Below are 26,182 nucleotides of genomic sequence, written 5' to 3' on the forward strand. Positions count from 1 at the left end.
GGCTTTCGATAGCGAACAGTTTTAATTCAGGTAATTTAACTTGTATATTGTTCAATGTATTGATGCAGGAGAGAACAGTTTGATGCGTCAAAATGTTTAAAATAGAGCTAATATAGACATCACCAAGACGTAATTCGACTACTTCCCTATAAATTCATATTTTGATGCAAGCGCTGCAGATTGCAGTGCGCAGCCCACGTAGGCTTTTGATAGAAAACAGTTTTAATTTAGGTAATTTAACGGGTATATTGTTACAATGTATTGAGTACAGGTGAGAACAGTTTGATTCGTCAAAAGTGTTTAAAATAGAGCTGATATAGACATCACCTAGAAACGTGATTCGACCTACTTCCCTATAAATTAATATTTGATGTAAGTGCCTGATGGCAGTGCGTAGCTCACGTAGGCTAGAACAGTTTTAATTCAGGTAATTTAACTTTTATATTGTTTCAATGTATTGAATGCAGGTTAAAAAAAAAAGAAAAACTACATAACTTGAGAAAAACGGTGAAATTTGTTTTTATAATCACTGATCGCAATGGGACTCGCCGTCCTCAAGGTGGCATTTTATATTCGATAACAGCCATACTGTCCTAAATGTACGTTTCACGAGCGATTGAATGAACATATTGAAACCTTCAGCTTTAAATTGACTCGCACAACAAATACCTCGACTGAAAGTTCGAATCGAGTTATGAGTTTTTTCTATTAATTCCAGGCGATATTTACATCAGGTCATGGGACGCTTTGATATTTGTGAATATATATCTCTTTTACTGCTGTTGCCAGTAATTTTCCACTGTGAATTTTCTTATTAAGGGAGATGCTGATTTTAGCTTTTACATGTACTTTAAACTAATAACTATTTATAAAATCGTTGCTCTTTGGAAGTTTTTCGAACGTGCACGATGTTCAATCAACGTATTTCGGAGATGTTCGAATCCTTCCTATCAAGAGTATTCTAGTTCATTCTACGCGAAGACTGTAAGACTTGTAGAAAGTGGAACTCCATTAAAATTCCCAATGACGCTAAGTCTATCTACGCGGTCTTTTACCGCGTCGACGTCGTAGGTATGATTATTGAGTTATTCAACCGTTTTTATAGCCTTTATTTTGTCTGTCTGTTCTGTTCTGACGGAGCCTCATCTCATAATTTAGCTCTATTTCGTTAAATAACATTTCCCGAACTAAAATAGATCGACAATCAGTGAAAAGCTCTTATAACTGTTCGCGCAATACAGGTTGTGAAACGAGAGGAGCTCAGATTTATCGTTCGCTTAAAACTTTCCAACGCTTAACTTGATTCAGAGCAGAATCTACGAAAGAGCTGGCATAAGTGTTACTTTCGCGAGATCATTAGTACCTCACCTCACCTCACTGAATATTCAACGCACATGTAAACTTACACCTCATGCAAATTCACAGCAGTGAAGAATCAGCTTTTGCAAATGATTTTTGGAAGTATTAATTGCACCGCAATTGAGTGGGAGTCTTCTTTGGCTAGTATGCGTGAGCGCATGAGCCGGGTGCCTTAACATGACGTGTTATGAAGAAAAAGCAATTACATTTTGACCATTTTCTGTCTCGATCAGATTTACATTTAAACGAGTTCGTGAGACTAACGCCCCTTCTACGCCGCACCGATGATCTTTACGAAAACTGGAACATCAGAGATCCACACATTTTCGGCGGGATAATCCATTCTATATTCTACGCATGCCTAAGGATGTATTAAAGCCAATTTGATCGTTTTAGTGAGAACGGAAACATTTTGTCCACTCTCAGATGTCGAGGGAAGCTTTTGTTGCGTTTCAAAGTGAAAAAGCTATTATAAAAATTATGTCTTATTACGTGAACAGGGTCTAAATTAATAGTAGTCTCACTGGCTATTTACGGCGTTAGATTGAGGTCGGCGCAGATACACGAATTGTGCCTATTCGTTGCCATTGTCGCCCAATATTTTTCAAGCGGGCGAGTATAACGTAGGAGCGTTTCTATGTTAATATACACCACAGTTTCTTAATTATTAGACATTACTGAAAAAGAAATTTAATTGAAATTTAATTTAAGAAATTTAATTGAGCGTCAATAATTTTAATTTTAGTCGAATTTTATACACGCACTTTAAGGTAAACAACTTCACATAACGAACTGATGCATTAACAGACAGCTGTAAAGCAAAGCCAAAGATTGAAACTTGTAAAAAACATTGCTAAGTTGGTTTTTCTGCAGAGGGTCATTCATAAAATTTACTCACAATAACCGAATGACAGTACGTGTTTTGAAACGAAATAGGTCCATTTCCTTCCCTTCTTACGTCTCAAACTAAGAGTCTCTAACTCCCCAGTTTGTTAATTTGTTTCCGTGCTTTCAACTCAATCAGCAGGCATTTATTTCTGTTTGACTTTGATACAGTGAAGACAAAACACCATTACCCGACCCCTTTATAGAATTTTGTTTATTTTCTCTAGTCCATTGCAGTCAGCAATTGTGTTTTCCTTGGTATCTCTGTATCCTTTCATCAAACAAACTCATGCTGAACTTCTTAAATTTGTTACGATACCATTATTTCCAACATTTTCCTTTCCGACAACAATGCTCAAAATCCAAACAATTATACCTTTATTGAGTCGCTGTTGTGTGGCCGCAAAACCGCTTTAAATTAAGAGAAATTTTAACAGTTTGTTATGTTAAAAAATTAAAGAACGTGAGGAAGGTTAGAAAAATTCTAAACGAGACCAGAGATACGCGAGGATGCAGATAGACATAAACTTGACAATAGACGAGCTCAAAAATAATTTCTTTTAGGATGTGCCAACTTTGATATTGTTTCTCTGAAGCAGCCTTTTAGTCAGGATGTCATTCTCTGAGATAACCTACCATTAACTTGTTTGAGACGGAAATAAATGCGACTGAATAACGCATTGACGCACACCATGAGGATTTTTGGTCACGGTACGAAACATATCATCGTGATAAAAGTAAACTAACACGTAAGTTGGGGGGAAGTCTTCAAGAGATTTAACACGCTCGATAAAACTCTTTATTTAAGCTGATGGAGGCTACACAATATCTGTTCAATAGAGAGAAACAGACACAAAAATAATTTTGTATGACGCTCATTCAATTGAAAATCCTTTACCTTGTTTTTGTTAAGATAATTTGAGCTCGACACACGATAACCGAAAAAATCGGAAAAATTTCCTCGCCATCAATGAGGCCGAATTTGCTTGATCTGTGGTAAGTTTTTCTAGCAGTTTTTCATCTTTTGCACCTCTCTTCATTTTTATTTAAAAGCATTGGAAAAAGGAAATTGCAAGAAATCATTCTTGTTGACAGCTCCCACTCCCTCCACCCGCCTGCCCATAGCCCCTACCTTCAGCTTTGTCTTGATGAGTGGCATGGCGAAGGGGGGCGGGGGGGGGGGGGGGGGAGCTCCCACTGGCGCCCTCATTGACTTTTACTGCTCAGGATATTTCTTAGCTTGTTTCCATGACTGAGAAAAGAGTACAAAAGACCCTACAGAGGTATTAGACTCTAGTATAAGTATAAGTATAAGTTTGAAAAACGGGCAAGTTAAAAATGTTCTATCAGCCGCGGAGGCGTTAATCATCTTTTTCGTTTAAGCCACAAAATTGGTATTTTATCGAATGAATCATTGAATACATAATTTGGACATATATGATAAAAGCTGTTTTGCGTAGGATAATTAAAAAGCTCGGTAGAGATTTCTTAATCCTGGAGATATTATCGTTTTGAGTTAAGAGGTAAGCTTACCGAGATTGAAAGCTAACTGGCTAAGGGGAAGGTTAGATTTTTCTGATTTGAGAACACTCTTAAATAGCTCGACTGATATCCTTCTAAGCTTTGCAGAGACATGTAATGAGGAAAACTGAGATCTAAGTTAGTTTCCCTTTTCATTTATTAGCCATAAGTTATCAAAATATCTGTACGATATATTTTAATCGGTTTCACGCCTCAATCTTAAAATGTCAAGTGGCAAGTTTTCTTTAAAAATCTGCTAGTCATCTCTTCATATCCCAAAGTTTTCTTTCTGAAAATGTGTTGCCATTATTCAATGATATTATTACTGTAGGCTATGCCAATGAAATCAATGATTGTCACTAAAGTCATAGGCGTTTTGGGCGTTTGTTACTTGAGCGACGGCTCTTACTTCTCGGAGTCAACATATCACTTTTTCCGTCACAACAGCCATTAATGAAATGGAGCTAAACCTTGCAGTAATTGAAAATTATTTGTATTGTACATCTTAGTTTTGAAATTTAATTTACTTTTGTCACGGACATCATCAAATGAATTTCTGTAAGAGCAGTGCGCACCTGCTATTAAACTTATATGAAAGAAGCTAATGAACTGTAAGGCGCGCTAAAGAAAGGTAATATCAATAATATTTTTCGTCTGCGAAAAGAATTATTTTTTCCACGTTGTGCAGACGCTTTCGTGTTAAGCGTGGTTACCCACACGTCGGGAAATTAATGAACATCATTATCTTTGCTATTTTTAAGAACCAATTTGTTGTTTTGTCGCATGATTTATCTGCACAGCGTTTCCTTGACGCTATTAATTCCTCTTCGCGAGAGAAGAGTTATTTTTTACAGCCACTGGTCCTGTCGTCTTCTCAATTTGGCCTGTACAAACCGTGCCATTCAATAAAATGCGGGGTTATAACTTATGGAAGTCAAGTTCTGCTGCGTTCCTTTTCAGAAAAGGTGACACCAGCTTTCGTTACACTTCCTGCTGATTTGCATGGTTTTGCGGTACACTTCAATGCTCTGCGGGTGTCGCTGACGAAGATATTTTGGCGTCAGTCTTCTGTCAATATGTGAGACTTAAGTTTTGTCAGTAAACTCTAATAATTTTGACACCTAATTCAGTTGTCTAGTATACTCGGAATCGCTCATTTCTCTTGAGAAATTGTGGAGAAACTCAACATATTATTCTGTGTGACAATAGTCGATGAGAATCTACATTATTTCAAGGTGTTACACAGGTAAGACTTAAAGTAAGTATTATTTTCGATCTCTTGAAATAACTCTCTTTAATCTTTTCTCTCGTGTTTTTTTGATATTTTAAAGGGGAGTGCACAGTAAGGGTATTATCGACATTCTTCGTTTTTCTTAAATTCGTGGAATAAAAACAACTCAAGTTTTCTGGAGCATAAACTCGTGCTTATTTCATCTGGTAGCCGGCACTTTATTTTGTTACTAAATTCGAACTTTTCATTCAATCATGGTCCGCGGTGTTTTATCAAACCAATTCAGAATTAGAAGGCCAGTTGTACGATAAACCATTTCAAACGCAAATTAACTGCCGGATTTTGGTGTCTCTACAACAAACCATCTACATCAATGATATTTTGCATTTGCATACAGTTATAAATAATGAATTGTGGCCTCGTGCCCCGCGGGAAAACAGAAAAAATATGCCTCGTCAGCTGATGCAAAAAACTCCTGCTTCTTTCTTGTTCTGCGAAAAGTTTTAATTAACTGATATATTCACGATGTTATTTTCAAGAGCACTGGACGTAAAACAGCAGCTTATAATTGCAATCGATCTCTGCTGCTGTTCAAGAGCGACTTTTCATCTGGATTATGATCACGTATGCGAGAATCATGGCGCCACAATTCATAAAATCAGTCAATGCATTTGGAGTTTTTAGAAATCGCGTCTCGTGCGTAGTCCAAAACTTAGGTACAATTTGTTACCACTTCAAGCGAATATCGAGGGTTCTCAGAAATTAAAAAATTTCGTCTTTGTATTCAATAAGTTGGAAAGGAACCCACACAATTTAAACTGGTATGAAAAATTCATAAAATTCGCTATAAGTGTTTGAGAAAAGCAAATTCTAACAATCTAGGATTCAATGAAACCCTTCAAATAATTAAAATTTATCAAACAAGCAAAAACGTTCCTCTAAAAGACAATATCTGTGATTTGTTTCATCGTAACAGTTGCTTAAAATCACCTCCCTCTATTCTTTTGGATGTTTCTCACTCATTAACAAGATTTGACACTCAGTCACCTACTATAAAGTCGGCTAGACTCAAAGGAGACAAGCGGAAGACTTAGGGTTTAATATTGCTTTTTGGACTTCGCATCGAAAGAATTGGGTTCGAGTCCATGTCTGTTCTGTGTGTTGGGTTCTTTGTCGTTGCATTAAACTCTCACTATACCTATCTCCATCCAGGAATATAAACGAAAATAGAAAGCAATAATCTCTCCGAGACCTAAACATAATGCACCAGCGTGGTAAACTACCGTCTCAGCCAGCTATGGGTTAAATACTTTAAACTGATGTCTTTAAAACAAACTTTGAAACCAAAATGACTTTAATACCAACTGAAATACAACTTAAAATTCCAAATTCTATGGTATTCAAAATTAGTTTCTAGTGTTTCTATAGATTCTCGTCGCGTCCCTTTGCAAATTGATACTCGGGCTAAATCCACTTGGAGTTTATTTCGAACTACATTCTGAGACAGACTTCGAATCGCACATGCGAAATTTTGTGGAAGGCCCATTGAAATTACAACAGAAATCAAGTTGTCGCTTTTTCTAAACAATGCATAAGTTTCCCACTTTCCCTTTTTTTTTAACTGTTCATCGAATTATGAGATTATTTTTGTTCATGTATTTTCACAAGCACAATGTTGCTTCCGAGACAACTGCACCCGTATGAAATCGTTTGGCAACATATAGATTGGAATCACAATAACCACATTGAATCTGATGACAGTGCACTTTGAAACAACCATTATGATTTCTAGCACCCAATATTTTCGGCGGGACTTATCAGTCTTGATAAGTCACTTGAATGATATATTTTTCCTATAGAAATGACATCTATGAATGCTTGATCAATTTGAATCTTTACGGCGCGCAACAGCTTCATCTCGTGTGGTGCAAGCTTTGGCTTTAAGAGGCTAGAGGTTATTCATTTCCTTGATCACAGCATGAATGCAAAGAACTCTTCACTAATACAAAGACCTTCAAAGGCAACTTTGGAACTGATGTAACCTCCAGGCAAGTTTTCGTTTAGATCTGCAAGTAGTACATGAAGAAAAGGTTTTTCTTCTCAAATCTTCAGCCCAGCTTATGAGGTAAATTCGTTATTTTAACTTTACGAACATTTAAGCACCTTCTTCGAAGTGAACATGAATATTTTTTAATTATTTAGTAATGCCTATCACCAAGAACAACACAGTTAGATTCGACTTTCACGTTGAAAAATAAGGAACCATTTTTGAAAACTTCCTACAGGGTTTCGCGGATTCACAGATGATTTGTCCAATCAGAGAGAGAAATGTCGTGTGAACATTTTGGGGTTGCTTAGTAGCCTAGATGTTGCCAAGTAACGTGTTCGATCAGATTACTGAGTGAATATTTAGTGCCCGTAGTTCTGCTGACCGTCCTTTTCAGCTGACATTACCAATTAGGTGGAAATCATCATTGATCAAGACACTCCGGAAAAAAAAGATATTTGTTGTGAAAAACAGGAAAGCTTCCCTGGGATAAGGAAATCACTTTGGCAGAACACAAATTTGACAAACTTGCAACTGTTTCTCAATTGCAATAATTTTTTTCCATCTGCCCAGAAGTCGCCACCAATCAAATGCAAATAGACAGTATTTATTCACTATTTCCTGAGTGATCTATCCATTAATTAAATTGAAAATATGAACCTTTTGCGCCAAAAATATAACTATGTTTGTATGGCCTGAGTCTGACATTATAAATCACCTTCTACACCAGTTTCAATTTTCAAAGGATCCATTTTCTCGGTGCGTCAAAGCTGTCCACAGTGGATCAGATAAATCGAACGTCGCAAATTTCTTTCAATTAGTTGGCATATGCTGCTAGGATTTGGAATAACAATCAGGTTCACAAGCTTTCATTATTCAAGGCTACGATAGTTGTGTAAGTTGATTTTTAATTTTGTCTGATTACAGTATTTTTTGGCAGCAAGGAGGGAATAATAATGGAAAATATCAGGAAGAAGAGATAATTTGATCCATCCTCATATCATGGTTGTCTTTCTATAGTTTGCCCTGCAGTTCGTTTTTATGAGTGAATAAATTCGTCAAAGAAAGATTTTTCCCGCCGGCAAATCACTCTCGAATAATCTTAATAACTTGCAATCTACTACAAAGTAGGCGCGTACGCTTTAGGATCTCTATGATGTATTAAAAATCTTGCAAAGCGACTCGTGTCGAATGTGTACACAGCGCTTATCACTTTTCAAGTTCGAACGCGCTGATTTGCATTTATGGACACTTTAAACCTTCAAATAGGGATTGAGACGTCCTGGAAAAATGTAACTTCAAAGAAGGATTCTGATCTCGCGGTGAGGGAAAAACGAGGTCAATCTCAGATATTTTTTTGGGTAAATCAATTTTCTCCGGTTTTCTATGATATCAATCACCTGAAGTAAAGTGGATGTGACCGGATAAGCGCGTCGATTTCATATACATTTCAACTTGACAAGCCGGTTACTAATATCAAACAGCTCAAATTTATTTCGCTGGGTCAGGTGCAATATTAAAAATACAGAAAGTCAGGGATTGTTTCATATTCTGTCCGAGATGTTTTTTCAGCAAGTGACTATTCTTGGCCCTTAAGTACTTTGCAAATTTTGAATTTTTATTTCCCCCACAACAAGGCCACTTGAGATTTGTAGCCTAAAAATTTTGTATCTAGGCTGTCAAGCAACATGATGGTTTAGAACTGATCATAGAGGGTCTTCTGTTAGCCAAGAAAATTTAGTTGCGTAGCTCAAAATTAACTTTACGAGTCGTTCGAGGTTGTCGCTATGAAAAGCTGCGAAATTTGTATTTTTAAAAATGTAAGAGTTCCTACTTTCTCAGTTTTCCTTGTGAGCATCTACCTTTTTTTTTTTTACTAATGTCTTTCCAGTGTTTTATCTATATTTTGTCTCAGTAGACGTAATTATCCGTAAGACCCCACTTAATCCTGTAATGAAAAAAAATCATCACCCGCTTAGAATATCAGTATGGTTTCATACTAAAGTCGCTATATTTTCTAGCGGGATCACATCTTGAAAAATAGCTGTTATTGATTATATTAAACCTGTGTCTCTTTAGAAAGTCTTGAGCTGCACCTTTGTTTGTTGTCTCATTGAAAGTTTTGCCTATTAGTTTCATCACGGTTTTGAAATCAAAGTTTCTTGTGGGTCTGTAATGTATTGATTATTATTTTCGACAAACGGGGGATAAATTGTTTGGTGTAAATTAATAGATTTCCTAACCGTTTTATTAAAACAGGTTCAAAAATTGAAAAGATCACTGGTGGGGTTAGATTTATTGTTTGGCGGTGATGAACCTCACAAGTTACATGTATTGAGTAAATTATTTTTGCTCGATTTGAGGGAAATAAGAAAATCCACAAACAGCTGCTGAACCGCCTTGAAGACGATCTCATAGTCTAACCTTTCCTGCGTTTGACTTGTAATAATTCCACGTTATCCGCAAGCTTGAGGGCAGACATTTCGTCAAAGGTTAGGAATTTAAGCCTAGTTTTACTCAAGAACTCAGGAATATGCGGGCGCTCTTTGAAGTTGTACCCTAACAAGCGACGCGGTTTCCCGAAACATTCTACGCATGCTATGCAATTTCCTTTCATCCGGCGGGCTTCGATGTTTTAAATTTGACGCTTTTTATCGATTCTACGCCTGCAACTTGTTAGACAATTGTTAGCATTGCGTGCTTGTGTCCACCCACCCGGCTACACTCTCTCATCGAGTTGTCCAGCATTGACTTGTTCACAATTCCCTTCACAAAGAAGAGCGATTAACTATCTCAGTGTATTGTAGAAATTATATGAAATGCAGACCTGGATGGACGTCATCATTCATAAATGCTTTTTCATGGCTTGGTTCAGACAATACTACAATTCAATGAAAACTTTAAAAGTCGTGAGGTCTCTTGTAAATGAAAGAACAATGACGAATGAACAGCAGAATGAAAAAGTCAGCACACCGACTCTATCGACAGAGATTTTTTCGACTTGTGATCAACTATCCCGACAATTAGAGAAAATGGCGAAAAGTGAGTTTCATAACATCATTACTGGTATAAACAACTTAATCCTGTTTGTAGTAATTTATTGTTTTCAATTCAAGAAATTCTCTGGTCTGATATAAGACAACTTTTATTTTCGGGAGCAAATGTCGTGCAGCACAGTGTACAAAACGTTCGCTATCCGCACCTGAGGGTCATTTGGGCAAAAAATTACCAAGATCTTCCTCTAAGATGCTACAGCGGGAATTTTCAATAAGAACTGATTCTTTCGGGTACTGCTGTTACAATAGAACGCTAGAAAAAGATACCAACGTGGTCATTTCACTCAGTACGCTCATCCAGAACAGAATATTGAAACTCATCAGAAAAGAAAGTTATCGATCAACCAGATTTATACATCCCATTCTATTTTCAGCAAAGCTAATTAGTTAAAGTCGTTCCTACTTATTTTGACACTCGTTTTTAAATATTGTTTACTGGCCAGAAATCGCGACAATCCACATTTGGCGCGGAGCTCGTTAGTAAAAGTGAACAGAAAAAGTGGTTCGAACATGTTTTGCTACTCGCGGCATCTAAATACCTGTCAAACGTGGGTCAACTGTCACAGCAGTGAACATAGATTTAGATTGGACCACTCTAGAAACGGTTATTTTCTTTCAATTAGTTGGCAGTCAATACTCGTCTTTTGTTGGAAGCTTTTGTGTACTCCTCCCTAACCCTGTTTATCCCGAGGCATTACAATCACCCAAGGGATTTCTGTTGCTATTCCGTCGGATGGGTCTGTTATTTTACCAGCATTCAAAACACTTTGTCCAGATTTGGGCTTTTTGTTTACATAGACCATTACAATAAACAGTCAGAGATTAAACCGAGCCGCTCAATCGATCAGAAAAAATGCTATTGTGAAGTCCATCCAGCCATAAAGCGCGGATTTTTGTGCCAGTTTGCTACCGATACCGACAAAACGTCAGAGAAAATGTCTTGAAGTGCATTTGATGACAAAAGAACGACATTAGTGAAAACTGCTTTTCAAACCTTTGTCGGAAGCTCCGTTGGAGCAGCTGGTACAAGAAAATCCGAATAATCAGCTTTAAGTGAACGTGATTGTTATCCAGTAATCACAAAGAGAAATTTGCATAGAACCTGTACATGTTCTATTGTGTCAATAAACAGTCAGGAATAGACTTAGACGCGCTCTTCTCTGAAATTCAGTGCCTTCAGGTATGTTTCTTGTCCATTTTACACTAACATCGCTTGGCTTGTTTTGGTTTACCATTTGTGAGGATTTATTTGCTGCGATACCAAATTCTGGAGCTCTTATTTTGGATGTTGTTTGTCTTAGATTGTAACGACTGTTAACTATAAACACGAAGTAATGGGCATTGAACGCTGCTAAAAAGTCTCCGATTTCTCATTGCTAAGCCGGTGTGAAAATATTTTTTTCCACGAACTGGCTTTCATTGCGATGAGCATAAACGGTGAATTTGTAAAGTACCTGTATACCATTAAAAGGATAAATTTCTTTTGATTCCCTACTCAATTGACAGTCATACAACACCGGTTGGACAAAGGCTAGGTTTGAAATTCCTTGGGGTGAAATGAAAGTGAACACAAATAGTTTGTTTTTCGAAACTCGTCATTTCTAAACAAAACTGCAAAATTGAGGTAGTGCACATTGTGTCCATAATTACGTTTTCCTGCTATAGTTTCGTTGCATTTCGAGGAATATTGGCATCTAGTCTTGAAATTGCCGTTTGAAGAGGCCCAATTTGTAAATGTATTTTTCCGACAGATGCACGCCTCTGTATCACGGTTGGAGGTCTTTGCAGCGGGAAAGGTGTAACTCTATACTCAAAAACCACTTTACAGTGTTGTTTCCAACCTCCAGCTTCATGTCTGGTTTTCATGTTAGTTCATTTGGACAAAAATTCGAAAACGATTGGAGGGAGGTGTAAATCTCACGTAGAAATTTCACGCAAATTCTCTATTGACTAATGCATGATCATTTCAAATCTTAGTTTGTTAGGGCAAAGGCAGGAAAAGCACTTAACTTCTGAAAGGAAGCACGCATCCCATTTCCTCTGACGTGCAGCGGAACATTACAGAGAAAACTGGCCTCTGCGTGTTTTTCAACTGAGTTGGAATCTTATTTAAAGGGGAACACGTCTTAAAGAATATTAAGTTGTGCGGTTCGCCTTGGGTGCATGATTCGATTACTTTGGGTCTTTCTCAGCAAAGTATGTCTTACATTGCCAGTGAGTCAGCGTAGTGCTATACATCAACTAATGTTACGTTCCATGCTTATCATCTAGATCTAAGTCGTGGAATGTGATGAAGACTTTTTGAAACCCAACCAGGCAGAGAGGTATTTTTCACTTCAGAAACGATGACGGATAAGAGAAATTCGTAGATCCCTCCCGGGAGCATTTATCAAAACATCAACGGATTAGTGAAGTCAGCGTTGAAACATTCCAGAAAAATTTGCAGCAGCTGATTTTTTACCTGTCAAGACATTAAAAAGCGCGGTGACTTCGTGAACTGCTTAAAAACTTCAAGACGCATCCTGAGAGCATCGTGGAGAAATCTTAAAATAGAAATGGGAGACACAGATAACATGACAATGTCATCACCGAACCACACAGAGACTCATCAGCGATCTATTCTAGACACTCCTGAGGGTAAAGCACAGCTTTCTATTTACGTTCTCACATTTCTGCTGGGTTCTTTTGGGAATGTCCTCGTATTACTGGTGGTTCGAAGTAAAAAACATCGAACCGTCAACGATCTCTTCATTGTCAATCTGGCCATCTCGGACCTTTTGATGATTGGATTCCTACCAGTTTACTCCGCGAAAATTCTGGTACAATTCCACCACAGTACGGCATTCTGCAAGAGTGTTTTTCCCATAGCTACAATGACGTTTTTTGTAAGTATATTCACACTGACATCCATGGCAATCCATCGCTGCTATGTCATCACAAACCCGTTTAAGCCCGAAATGCGAAAATGGAAGATCATGGCTTGGTTGGTTGGCGTGTGGGTTGCGTCCTTTATAGCTGTTCTTCCTCTCGTGCTGGCCATAGAGGGAGGATTACCTGGAACAGCTGATTGCCCCGAATCTTGGCATTCCGATGCGCTCAGAAAAGCTTACACAGCATGCTTGTTCGTGCTGCAGTATTCTCTTCCTTTGGCCGTCATCACTGCAGCGTATATACGGATAGCAGTGGATCTGCTGAAATCAAGCACAGAGAGATTTGGACCAGGGAAAAGTCTCAATAATAATCGGCGTGATGGCAATGCACTGTCGCGTCTCGCATGCAAAGAAGATATCCAGGTATTAAAAACCGTAGCTGTGATCGTGTTAGTGTTTGCAATTTGTTTGTTACCTCTTCAGCTCAGGTGGATGATGTTAGACTTTGGTGGGGAAACCCAAAGGCGCATTGCCGGTCAAGTGTTTGTAAAATTCGACGTCCTCCTCTCAATATTTCATAGCTGCCTTAATCCTCTGGTTTATGGGACCCTCACGAGGCGCTTCAGAAGAGGCTATATCAGATACTTGATATGCCTGTGTCCTTGTTTCAAAGATCGTGTACCCAATGGAACTGCGAGCACTACGGGGTATCATTATCAGGACTGTAGCTCACCTACCAACCAGAATGGTTCAGCTTTGGATCACGCTGAAAGGACACCTCTTGGACGAGAAAGCCCTGAACACGAAACGAAGAGCACTGAAGTGTAACCTGCTTCTTTCATATCCAATCAGAATATGAAACTACAAGTGCGGGGCTGGAAAACCTTCTGCTCGAGGGAGCATTTCTGAAGTCAACCTGTTTGAAAAGGCTTACCAGGGGAGCACTGAACAGAGACTTGCTCTAGTAACAAACTGGCTCATAACGACTTCTAGCATAGATGGCCTCTCGAACAGTTTACTGCGATTATTGCAATAGTAAGTAAAATGAGCTTACAAATACAGAAAAGCATGCTTTTGTCTCGCAGCAACATTCACACGGAAGAAGATACCTCAGGCTAAATTATCTTTCTTTTATTGCTCAGCGCTGATCTTAATAGTGATTCAATTCTTTATTTTAGAAGAACTACGTTTTTTAGGTTTAAAAATACACAGAAATTTGCATGTGACGGAATCACGATTTCATCAAAAAAGTTTTTACATGCGTATCTTAGATGTCTTTAATTTTTTTTTCTGTTATTTCACCATGCTTTGAAAAGGCTATATAACTTAGGAGTAAAATTATTCGCATCTTGTACTGTTTTCATTTGTTTTTCATCGTGTTTCATGATAGTTTATTCTTCAAATCTTTGACAATATTTGTCTGCCAACTAAGGAGAGAATTCTGAACATTTTACCGTGGAACACCTCTAAAGCTTATAAGTAAGTAACTTGGAAACTTTTTTATGAGTAATATATGCTCAAGTTATTGCCAATAACATGGAATAGACGTGTTTGATTATAATTAGAGAGAACTAATATTTTTAACATGAAGGAGTAATTTAGTCTTAATTTGATACCCTATCTACACCTATACTGGTCAGCGAGAAGAACAAAGGTCACCTTATGCAGAAAACAAGAGCACTTTCCTTTACAACTCGCTGGCACTGCATTTTTATATTTTAATGTGTAAAATGGCATTTACCTTAATTGAAAAATTATATTTTAAAACTGAGTTTGCTCATGAGCAAACAGTCGGATTAGCCGCGACATTTTGTAATAAATTTCTTGTATACACGGTATGTAAAAGTGTTTTATTGAATTATTTGCGTTATGTTGACACCACTGATAAAAAAGAAAGTATTGAGCATACATTTATCTAAATTTATCGGTATGATGGCTTAATCTGATTTAAGAATTAACCAAAGGTTAGGTTTCTTTAACTTTCTAATGCTCCACTTAGATTGGTTGACGATTATTCCAGCATTGTAAGCTAACCACTTGTGGTTTGTGGTTTTTTCATGCAATCCGTCTGGTTCGCGCTTAAATTGTCATCACATTTTCTATAAATTCGAGGTTATAAGTATTTTCATCTGGGGGCGAAGAGCTATGGCATGGGAACGTTTTACCTTCGTACAAGCCATTGCAAACCCGCATTGTCCTGCTCGGAGCCTTTTCATGAATCGTTTGGCTACCAAAACACCGCAAGAAGATTGAAATTGCTCACTTTTGAAATCATGCAACACTTAAAATTAAAAAAAATCCCTACTCTTTACACACTGTTATAAATAAAAAAAAAATGCCTCTAAATACAAAACAAACTGACATCCGCTTGCTTCTTTTATTCCCGTCCCTGTCGTTCTTGATGACCTGTAGGTTTTGAAAGACTGCTGCAGTTGACATTTGGTTTCTGGCAATTTACATTTGATCGCCAAGAGACATTTAAAATTGTCATTTCCCACAGGTCGACTTAGCTCTACCGCCGTTAAGACGAGTGCTGATATCTTACATACTGTACAGGTTTGTATTTCCGGTATTTCGTGATCCGTCATTGACGATTCGATATTATAGACAAATTGATTAATTACTGGGCTAATTAACGAGCGAAACTTCGAGAACAAGATGTTTCGTTTTGTTGCTGCTCTTAATCGATAGCGTGTGGAACACATATCGACACGCACTAAATTAATTCAAATTTACATTGGAAACTTTAAAAATTGTCAGGTATTTCATTGATATATAAAATGTTTTTACAACGTTCATTACAAATTCTATGAGGGAAAACACTTATATTCCCGGTAGTAATTGGAGTAGAATCCTAAAGTTACCTTTTGTCCATGGTGTCTAGAAGTTTAGGAACTGAAAACACAAGGATGCAATTATAAAACAAAGTGATGATAAACAAGTACGTCGTGTCGTAGGAGTGATGATAAACAAGTACGTCGTGTTAAATCTCCTTTCGCTTCTCGATAGATAACATCTGGGCAGATTTTAACTGTTTTGACTCTCAAGGATTGGATAAAAATTCACCTGCCACCAGGCATTCGTGGTAACAAAGCGTTAAGTTGTAACAGCTGCCAGGGAAATAAGGGAGTATGAAATTCAAGGTTATGTTTTATCCTGTCCTCTTCTCAGAGCAAGTTCTGCCTTAAAAAAAAGGCTCAGTGCGTTCTCACGAGGGAGATAAAAGGCTCGAAGTACCAATGACTACGTATCTGATTAAAGACTAGATTGGATACTCGATGCGATTATACGTAAATAGAGCTGGTTATCATAAGCTCTTTACGACTTCGTAAAAATTGATAGAGCTCAATCATGTTTAAAAGACTTCTTCGTCAGTTTCAGAACTAGGTCATGCTTCAACCACTAATTGATAATTATGTAAGAATTGCATAACCTTTGATGAAAGTTTTACTAATAATTGCACATGGCCGTCAGTGTTTTCGCTTATTGTTGAATTGTTTCGAAACACCGTTTTTTCACAACTGTTGAGTAAGCAGTTGGTGATTTACAATGTCCGTTAAAAGATCTCCGCTATGAACTTTTTCATCTACGTTGGCGATAGAACAGTCAAATGATAAATCTAAGTGGATTATTATCGAGCACCATTTGATTTGACCTTCGCTGTATTGACTAAGCTGACCACGTTTATGTGATAATGACCTACGATAAGAATCTGTAAGAGAAAGGCAAATTCGTGGACAAATGTTTTGTTCGGACCTAATCGAAAGAAAAAATACAATCATAGTTAACCTTGCACTCTTTCACCATATGTGGCAAACTTATCGAGATTCTGATCAATATTATGACAATGTTATGAAAAAATGTCATTTTAGAGACATGTGCATCCAATCTGTTCTTTGCCAAATTTTTCTCCCCTCTTTTGTCACAACAATGTGAACCAGAAACTCCAACTCGACAGTCTTGCTGCGTAGTTAGAAAACGATGGTGGTTTAGAAATTTTCCTCCGCCTTACAGCTTAATATACTTTAAAAACCCAACTGACTCAAGTTTTATTAATAGGAACGATTTTTCTCCCTTAGATAGTTCAAGTCATCAGGGAATTGAACAATCAGTTTGGATTCTAAAGTTGCTTTATTGACATACTTTTATGTTATTTTATCTACAATAATAGATACTGATGTTCTTTTTTCTGCGTGGGTTTTTGATATACTTCTATATTAATATCACTTTACAGGATTCCACCAAGAGAAAATAAAAGGTCCTATCATTTTGTCTTGATTCCACAAAACAACGAAAAAAATACAATTTACTCCTTCTTACCAAGAATTAAGGCGCAAAATGCTTTACACCAGCAAAGGCACATTCATGGCTGTGTTTCTGATGAAAACAGAAACGACAATCGGCTTCTTTCCACTGTGATCCGCTACGTGCAAGAATTAAGGTGGTCTTGTTTCCAGCTAAACTTTGTTTACATGCCTCAGCAAGACCTCTGAAGGTTCGTGCAGTTATGTTTAAGTTTCCTGTGCTTCACAATGAATTCCTGAGACATTTAAAGACTTGTTACATCACCTGGATCACAGATGCTTTTGCTGACTATAAATATGTACTACCACATGAAACTCATTTACGCTCCCTCTGAGGTGATGATTTCATTTCATTTGTACTCGGCATCAGCAAAGTAGTTAAAAAGGTTTCTACACCATACCTCGAACAGTTACCGCTATTTGTAGAATAGCTACTAATTCTTCACTAACAGCAACATTTTACTAACACCACGAACGCCAAGATGTTAACTGCAAGAAAGATATCCAGTTTCTCGATTTCAAATATGTTTTAGTAGAAATGTCAGACGCCGGTTCATTTTCTTAGATAATACGCATCAAGCAGGTCATGGGAAATCGGAATAGGAGAGAGTACAAATACATAACTAGGGGAGACAATATCATTGTACAATTCTATACGGATCAAAATTCCTTCTATTGGTTTTGTGTCGATTAGAAAAAAATGAAATAAATAAAGGCTCTAACAGTGCATTCATACTACAAATGGTTAAAAGTTACCAATAGATGCACAGAGGACTGGTTAAGAACAAAGATATCTCTCAGACATCACCTCACAATGCGATTCACTTGATCAGAGGTAAGAAGATCAGTACAATTAGAATAAATGACACGAAGATGACAGTCCGTACTTCATCTTCACGTCATTTACTGCGACCAAGTTTTACAGAAATCAGTGTTTGAATAACTATCGCTGTACATCGATATGACGGCCAAAGATTCCCGGTAAAGTTTGATGGTGATACTCAAGCGACAGAATAATAAGAACTAAACCATGGCTGAAAATAGAGGTTTCTTCATATTATTGAGTGTTATAATTGTTTAGTCTCACGGTAAACTGTCTCAGGTTGCAAATTCACAAGTTGATGACAAGGTTGACCGCTCGCAGTTAACTAAAACTAGTCGAGACGAGACGTGGTTTAACGCGTAACAGAATCGATTACAACAAATAACGCTACCCCCCCCCCCAGGGTAGCGTGCTTGTCCCTTTACTGTTTATCATCTACATAAATGACTTACCTTTGGCGGTTCAAGGTTGCGGTGTCGAGCTATATGCTGAAGATACCCTTATCCATTTTGCAAGCAAGTCAGTCCGTGAAATTCAAGCTCAGTTAACGAGTGGCCTAACTAATGTTCCAAGCTGGCTCTATGTTAATTTCCTTCTGATACTTAATCTTGAAAAAACGAAGATTGTGCTTATTGGTACCCATCAGAGGACCGCATAGGCTGACAGTCTAGCTATAGAAATCAGTAACACGCGTTTAGAAAGGGTTAACAGGTTCAAATATCTCGAGGTCCTTCTAGACAACACTCTACCTTGGAAGGACCACATAGAATATACTGGTAACAAGATCTCGTCTCGAATAGGTGTTTTGCGTCGAGCGCGTAAGGTTCTCCTAAGCCAACTTGCCAAATGCTCTACAGTACTATAGTCTTGCCATTGTTCGATTGCTGTTCGCCTGTCTGGGACAGTTGTGGGGCTGGGAACAAAGCCTACCTAGATAAGCTAGATAGACGTGCCCCATGTATTATTGAAGGTCGGTCAATCGGGGCTGAGGAGTTAAAATCAACACTTGGCTGGCCCAGCCTACAAGCACGCAGAAATTGTCTCAAATGCGTTTTAGTCCATAAATTTATTTACGGATTAGCGCCTTCTTATTCACTTTCAGAGTTTAGGCACGCGCACTTTTTCCATGGCTATAACACCAGAAGTCGTGATTTGCTGCGCCCTTCCTTCGCAAAAACTGCTAAGTATCTAAGTATCTAGGGAGCTTCAGAATAAACGGCACTCGGACTTTCAACACCCTTCCGAGAAACATTAGACAAGTAGAGACATTCAGCGAATTAAAAATCAAGCTAAATCGCCATGTTAAATAGTAACGCCTGCGGTACGTGTTGCTTTTATAACTTAATTATTTGTCTAATTTTTAATGTTTTTATGTCTTTGTTTTTGTATTTTATCAGGGCTCAATTTAAGCAAGCTCTGCTAAATTGGATGCTCCTGGATAAATAAATAAACAAAAAATAAATAAATAAATAAGCGATTGACTAACTTTATACCTTTAACAAAAAAAGAATCTCCGATAACTTGATCGACCGCTGTCCAGGTCTTGTTCAGTGAAATTTCGATCATGAGTTTTTGTATTGTGTTGAATCGAATATTTCTATCATCAAATGCAATGATATGTTTCCTAGCAGAAAACCTTTAAACCTCCTTTTAAATCGTCATTATAAAAAACAGAGTATAAAAAGTGATCATTAATGGCTTTGGTTTTACCTTACTTCGCTGTGTGATTACTCAAGAGAACTTGCGCCTATTTCTCGCTCTCAATCACGGAGATTCACATCTAAAAACCAGTCTCGATTTGTGTTTACCTGCAATTCAAGCAGTTTTCTTTATACATCCTGCTTTTAACTTTTCTAAACTACAACCATTGTGAAAGGTGTTTACTTTCAGAAATAAGAAAACGTTGTTGACGATAGTTATGAGTATAGGGTGATATTCTTAAATGCTGTGGTTATATTTGGTATTAATATTTTCCTCCATTTCAACAGATTAGAGTCTAATGAATAATTACAAGTGAGATAAGAGAATGGAGAAGGGCATAATATAGCAAGCTAATTCGATGCCCTTTACCTTAAATTGCATTTTTTCATACAGTAAAAGAAGCGATACAATAAGATATAAGATACAAATATAAGAGAGGGAATAGGAATCACACCTTAAACAACAAATATTTAAGTAAACATGGTCAGAGGAAGACATTTATCAGTACTGACAAAGGTAATGTGTGAAAAGTGCTCTTTTAAAAAGTTTTTTAGTGGGCTTCTCCCGTATAGATATAGGAATATCATTTCAATAGTAGTATCCTATAACTTTTGAAAATAATTTCCTTATATTTATTCTGAAGGGGCCAGGGTTTAGGTGTTGCAAAGATGTACTTCTAGTGGCATAATCATGGATCTCAGATACAAAAGAAAGTGCAAAATTAGAAGATTTTTTGTCTACAATATGATTGTAGAATAGTTGACACGTACTCAATTTAATTATGTCAGGAAGCTTAATTAGGCCAAGGCCTACATAATGGGGATTAACATGGTCACGAATTGGTACATTGTTGATGATTCTTATAGCTTTGTTTTGTAGCTTTAATGAGACAGTGGAGCTTCGTAATTATTACCCCTCAAATGCAGCCGTATGTTAAATAAGGATGTACAAGTGCATAGTATACAGTTACAAGAGATTGAACTGTTACATGTCGTTTCAGTTTTGCGATTATGTTTAGACTTTTGCTAATTTTACCGCTAATATAATCAATATGATCATGCTATGACAGAAAGGAATCGATACATCTAAATCACTACCAACTGCTGTTAAAGATGTGTCATCTGCAAAAAGTCTTACAGTAAAGTAATTAGTAGCTCTGACCATATCGTTTATATGAACTATAAAGAGGAACGGCCCTAATATTGACCCTTGTGGTACTACTAATTTCAATAAGTAGAAATTAGACTCAACACCATTAACGAACACCTTTTGTTTCCGTTTGCTTAAGTGAGGACTTGAATCACTGGTTTTCACCGGCACGAATACCATATAGGTCAAGTTTGGAAAGTAAAATGGAATGGTTAGCTGTGTCAATGGCTTTGCTTAAGTCTAGAAATATAGATGCAGAATAGCTACCTTCGTCAACAGCTTTAGTTATATCATCTACCAGGCTAAGTCAACCAAGCAGTCAGTTATAGTTTTTCTGGCTCTAAAGCCAAACTGGTTCGATACAAGAATATTTTCCGTGTTGAAATGAAATATTAATTGATTAAGAATGCATCTTTCAAAAATTTTACTTAAGGCTGAAAGGACTGATATGGGGCAATAGTTGGTACATAAGGAAAGAGAGCCCTGTTTAAAAATTGGGATAACTTTGGCAACTTTTAAACTGTCTGGAAATATGCCTTGCTTAAGTGATAAATTAATAACATAAGTCAATGGACTATAAATTATTGGTGCAGCAAAAGATAATGGCAAAGGATAAACTTTGTCAAGACCAAACGATTTCTTAATATCAATACTTTCTAATAACAAGAAGACCTCCACTTCATTTACTCTAATAACGCGAAACGTTTCTTTTTTCCTGTGCTCGTAAGAAGGGGAACGGTGATGTAATTTGGGCAGTTTAGATGCAAGTTCGGCTTGAATACCGCAGAAATACTTGTTGATCGCATTTGATATTGAGAACAGCTGTTCAAAGTTTTCGCCGTTTACTTGCAATTTTTCAATGTTGGAAGATGACCTCTTTTTGTTTATAATCACATTAATGTTATCCCACATTTTCTTAGAGTTTGTAGAGTCTTTAAGTATATTACCATAATATAGTGCGCGATATATTTTGTTGATGGCCACTATTTTGTTGCGATAAAGTTTGTATTTATCATGATATTAGGAGTTACGGGTTGTCAGCCATTTTTTATACAGCTGATTACGAAGTTTAATTGATTTTCTTAAACCTCCAGTTACCCAAGGTTTATTTGACTTGTTTTAATTTTGATTATTTTTAAAGGTGCATGTCTATTGTTAATTCTGTTAAAATGTGAAGGAATCTCGACAAACTTTCATTTGCATCACTACTATTATATACGGGCAGCCAGTTCGCGTTTCTTAACGGGGTTAGATACTGATCTTCCGAATGGTGCTTTAGTCTTAGTGAGAGCTGAGTAACTCTACATGCCCTATAATCCAACCTTTCGAAACTTCAAGTTGTACATAAGGGGGCTTTCAGTAACATGATAAATAGAGCTCAGTAGGTGCAAAGAAATACAAAATTAAAGATTTTTCGGCTTGATTTTTATCTCAGAACGCTTGAGTGCAGTATATAATCCTTGAAATCCTTCCCAGATAATCCCAGACGGGCTGGCGTCAGAACCGTATAACCCGTTAAGAAAAGAGTGGATGCACCCAGGTGCAGCAAACCACCAGCCTCCTTTATGATCGTCCGCGCAGTGCCGATATTCATCCTGGTCATTTTCTTTATCTTTAGTGGAAAACTGACTTGAACTGAAAGAAAAAATTATCGTTAAAAATTTCAAAACAAATCAAAACAGGCTGAGATAGAAACATGCATGGTAAATGCAAAAGAATGGAAGAGAACACTCAGATGTATTTCTGAGAGTTCTCTTTCAAGATTTATCGTTGACTTATGCGTTAGGGCCATTCAATATTTAGGCCTCCAGGTGGGCGTAAATGTTCAAAAAGGTCATTTGCGCTAATTCAGGATTACAATTTTAAGTTGGTTTTGCCTTTCCTCGTGTGAAACCATTCATTCTTTATCTCGTAGTTATGTGGGGTTGTTGTCATCATGCCAGGAAAGATTGAAAATGATGAAATATGATTAAGAAAACCTGCAGAGCTGTTAAGGTGAAATAAAAATCTACTCTGATCCTTGGCTTGCCTCATTGGGTTTTGAACGACCAGACCCTCATGGAGAAATCTTGTCTTTAATGAGCTGTTTGGTATCCTTTTAGTAATCCCCCTCAGTTTTTCTTTTGATTCATATGCTTAATTCGAAGTGTTGCCCATTTTACACTCTTTTCGAAAACTGAAGTGGTGAAAACAAACACTCCCATGGCTAAAAAGGAGCTTTGTCACACCACTGGCAACCGATTGTGCTCGTTTCTGGTTTACATCAACGACATTTTCCTAAACACTACCTCTACGATTCCTATGACCTTTCAGTTTCAGAGGCAACTTCACTTTTAAAGAATATGAAGAGAGAAGAAAAGAGTCAATCGTGCATGAGAGAGATCGTAATACGTTCAACACCAAAGTATTTCTTGACTAATAGTGATACCTATGAAACATGAAGGAATCTCCCGCTGTGCCATTGTATTCTCCGAGAGTGAGACTGTAATTATCAGCCTCGTGTGCTACCTTAAATGTATTGTACTGAGCGTATGTGATGTTCCCCTCAAAGTCCTCCAAGTCAACTCTCAACATGACGTCATTAGCATCCGTCAAACGATGAAGATTGTCGTTTCCGAGCCAGAACTCGCCGCTCAAACTTCCGAACCCCTCTTTATAAGATTTCCAGTCACGAAAGAAGTCAATAGAGCCGTCCAAACGTCTCTGAAAAACGGTCCAACCTCCACCGTCCGTGGTCATGTCACACAACGCTGGTATTTGTTTACCGTCATCTGGATTGATGGTGTACACGCCATTGGAAGTGAAACCATCTTTAAGTAGTTGGGCGCAGCTTTTTGCTTCTGTTTTTTATAGGAAAAATAAAGAATTCATAGAGCTCAAATTCATCATTTGACCAGAGTGGCTAAGCTGTACTGAGTCATTTCATTTGATCTAAATAAGGATACAATATAAGATATCACGCACGCACTCAGTCAATATAAAGTGGCAAACTAGTGAAAGCGTTAGACATGATACTTACTGCATGGTTTTCCAGTATATCTAGAAGGATCACGACATTTGCATTCCGCAGTGTTGTCTTTATAGTTGGGAACACAGATCTCGTTTTCTTCACAAAGGGAAGAGCTGACCTCACAATCACTCTGTAAACACCAAAAACACCTAATTACTTTTATCATAATATAGGTTTCCTATAAATTGATTAATTGGTAGACCTTTAAAATTCCACGGGTTTCATATTCTCAGATTGAATTAGATCATAAGATACCACAGCGGCGAACACTCAGGGTTTTAAAATAACTGAGGGTAATATGCTACTTTTGCTATGATATCTCCTACTGGCTAGATGTTCTCTAGTCTTCTCGGATAAGGACGATCGAGTATCACTGAATTGTTCTGAAATCTGCCGACCGGTGGGCTTTAAAGAAATTGGGGATCACTTCTCTGTCGCAAGGGGGGGAAAAATAGTGTCAGTAGAACACCTTAAGACCATCAGGCGTCTCTTTAACGTAGTCTCTCAATTATTTTTACTAATGTTTTGTATTATATATAAACAAATAGATAGTACATAGATAGTTTTAATCCTAATTTTTTCCTCAGGTGGAACGTTATTGGCCCAACCTCTGTTTCTTCCTTTTTTAGAATAAATCATTAGTTTTTGTCTTGTGGCGTTTGATTCACAGAATTACTTCGAATTTTTTATGATCTGTTCCTTTATTTGCCAACACGTTCACCGATAAAGTACTCTTTTATTTTGAAATTTTTGTCACCAAAACAACTCATAATTCTCACGTACTGTCAGGGATTGAATGGAAGATTTAGTTTAGACGACAGGTCCTTCAACTAGTATACATGGCTACATAATCAAAACAAACCTTTATTTATTTCATTTTATTTCTCACGATTTTTTTGTGTTAAAGTTCCCCCATAAGTATTTTTTTTATAGAAAGAGGTAGGGTAGTGAAGGAAGAATTCAAGGAAAATTTTAGTTAAAACTTTTCTTTAATGAAATCACGCGTATATTTGTCACATCAGTGTCGTTAAAGAGAAATCTTTCTTTAAAAAAAGTAAAGTCATATTCAGTATTGGAAATAGATTATACAATAAAACTTTCATGGCCTCACAGAAAAACAGTCTTTTCATAACAAACTTGCTGATAAAAAACCCATGTGGACTGTTTTCTATGAAATGAAGAAACTCTACTGCAGATGTTTATCTCTCATAGAATCAAGTTGACATTTCTTATCAAAAATGAAAAAGATAAGTCGTGCTTGAACTTACGAGTTCGACGAAATATTTTAATATAAAGGAACTTTACATGGAATTGTCTTCCGTTTTTTCACTCTCTTTCCAATTATTTTCAGAAATATATTCGAACGAATCTATTTCTTTCACTAAGAGATGAGAACATGAAGGATATATGGTTTGAATAACAAGGTTGGTTACACTGTCTTAGTTTTACGCGTTACATCATATCTTTTCCGTCATTAAAAGTGAGGACGTTTAAGTTTTGTCTTTTATCCGAAGTTATTAAGAACTCTGAAACACTCAAAAGTTTACACATCATGTCAGCATACTCTTTTAAAGAGTTTGTTCCACTTTCTTACCTACTTCATTCTAGAAAAACTAGATATAAAGTTTCTTACCTTCACTCCTCGGTAGAGAAATTTATTGTCTTCCGTGAAATTCTTGAAGCTAGCAAAGCGATCGGAGTCGCTTAGTTGACATTTAAACTTCTTGTTGTTGTTTATTGTGGATCCAAAGTTGTATGACACACATGAAATTTCTTTGACGCAATGAAGTCGACAAGAACTCTCTGAATCCACCTGTATTTCTGTGATGACACTTCCATTGAGGCGTCGACCTCTTATTTCTCGGGCAAAGTTAACGGCTTGGAAGACGGGTGTCATCATTCGAGGGTCTCCGTTTGTAAAAGCAACCGTTAGAGACCCTAGAAGGAGTTGAAGCAGATACATACTTCGGAATCTTTCACTTGCATGCCTCGGCATCTTTCAGTTTTTTTTGTTTATCTCAAGTTTTTGGTTTTCAACTTCACGGTATTAATTATTAATCTTTACCTTGTTGACGTTTCAATGGATAGAAAATAAAAACAATCAATTAAACAAAACTTGTTATTGTAGAGTCACTGTGTGAAATCGAAAGCATTCCTACAGCTGGTGTTGGCATCTTCCAACAATATGTTTTGGTTGTTTCAATTGTATGTTTTTAGTTTTAGTGT

General features: G+C 37.2%; 2 protein-coding genes across 8 annotated transcripts; one reads left to right on the forward strand and one right to left on the reverse strand.

The window, feature by feature from the left end:
• Window positions 1-14,799, forward strand: LOC131785493 (neuropeptide FF receptor 1-like). 7 transcript variants are annotated; one of them, XM_066159918.1, is made up of 5 exons: window positions 4,366-4,396; window positions 4,726-5,011; window positions 7,774-7,938; window positions 12,077-12,295; window positions 12,371-14,799. In XM_066159918.1, exon 5 carries the CDS (start codon window positions 12,655-12,657, stop codon window positions 13,795-13,797), a length of 1,143 nt encoding a protein of 380 aa, XP_066016015.1. In that variant the 5' UTR covers window positions 4,366-4,396; window positions 4,726-5,011; window positions 7,774-7,938; window positions 12,077-12,295; window positions 12,371-12,654; the 3' UTR covers window positions 13,798-14,799. The 7 variants fall into 7 exon arrangements, with proteins under 7 accessions (XP_066016008.1, XP_066016015.1, XP_058958365.1 ...); XM_059102382.2 differs by having other exon boundaries at window positions 12,077-14,799; XM_059102381.2 differs by lacking the exon at window positions 7,774-7,938 and having other exon boundaries at window positions 12,077-14,799.
• A 7,550-nt stretch (window positions 14,800-22,349) lies between these two features.
• Window positions 22,350-25,919, reverse strand: LOC131785432 (ficolin-2-like). Its single transcript, XM_059102322.2, has 4 exons — window positions 25,590-25,919; window positions 23,966-24,086; window positions 23,375-23,786; window positions 22,350-22,581 (listed from the first exon to the last, which is right to left on the reverse strand). Exons 1-4 carry the CDS (start codon window positions 25,917-25,919, stop codon window positions 22,350-22,352), a joined length of 1,095 nt encoding a protein of 364 aa, XP_058958305.2.
• Between the last annotated feature and the right edge of the window lie 263 nt (window positions 25,920-26,182).

The sequence above is a fragment of the Pocillopora verrucosa genome, chromosome 1, assembly GCF_036669915.1.
Source record: "Pocillopora verrucosa isolate sample1 chromosome 1, ASM3666991v2, whole genome shotgun sequence".
Lineage (NCBI taxonomy): Eukaryota > Metazoa > Cnidaria > Anthozoa > Scleractinia > Pocilloporidae > Pocillopora > Pocillopora verrucosa.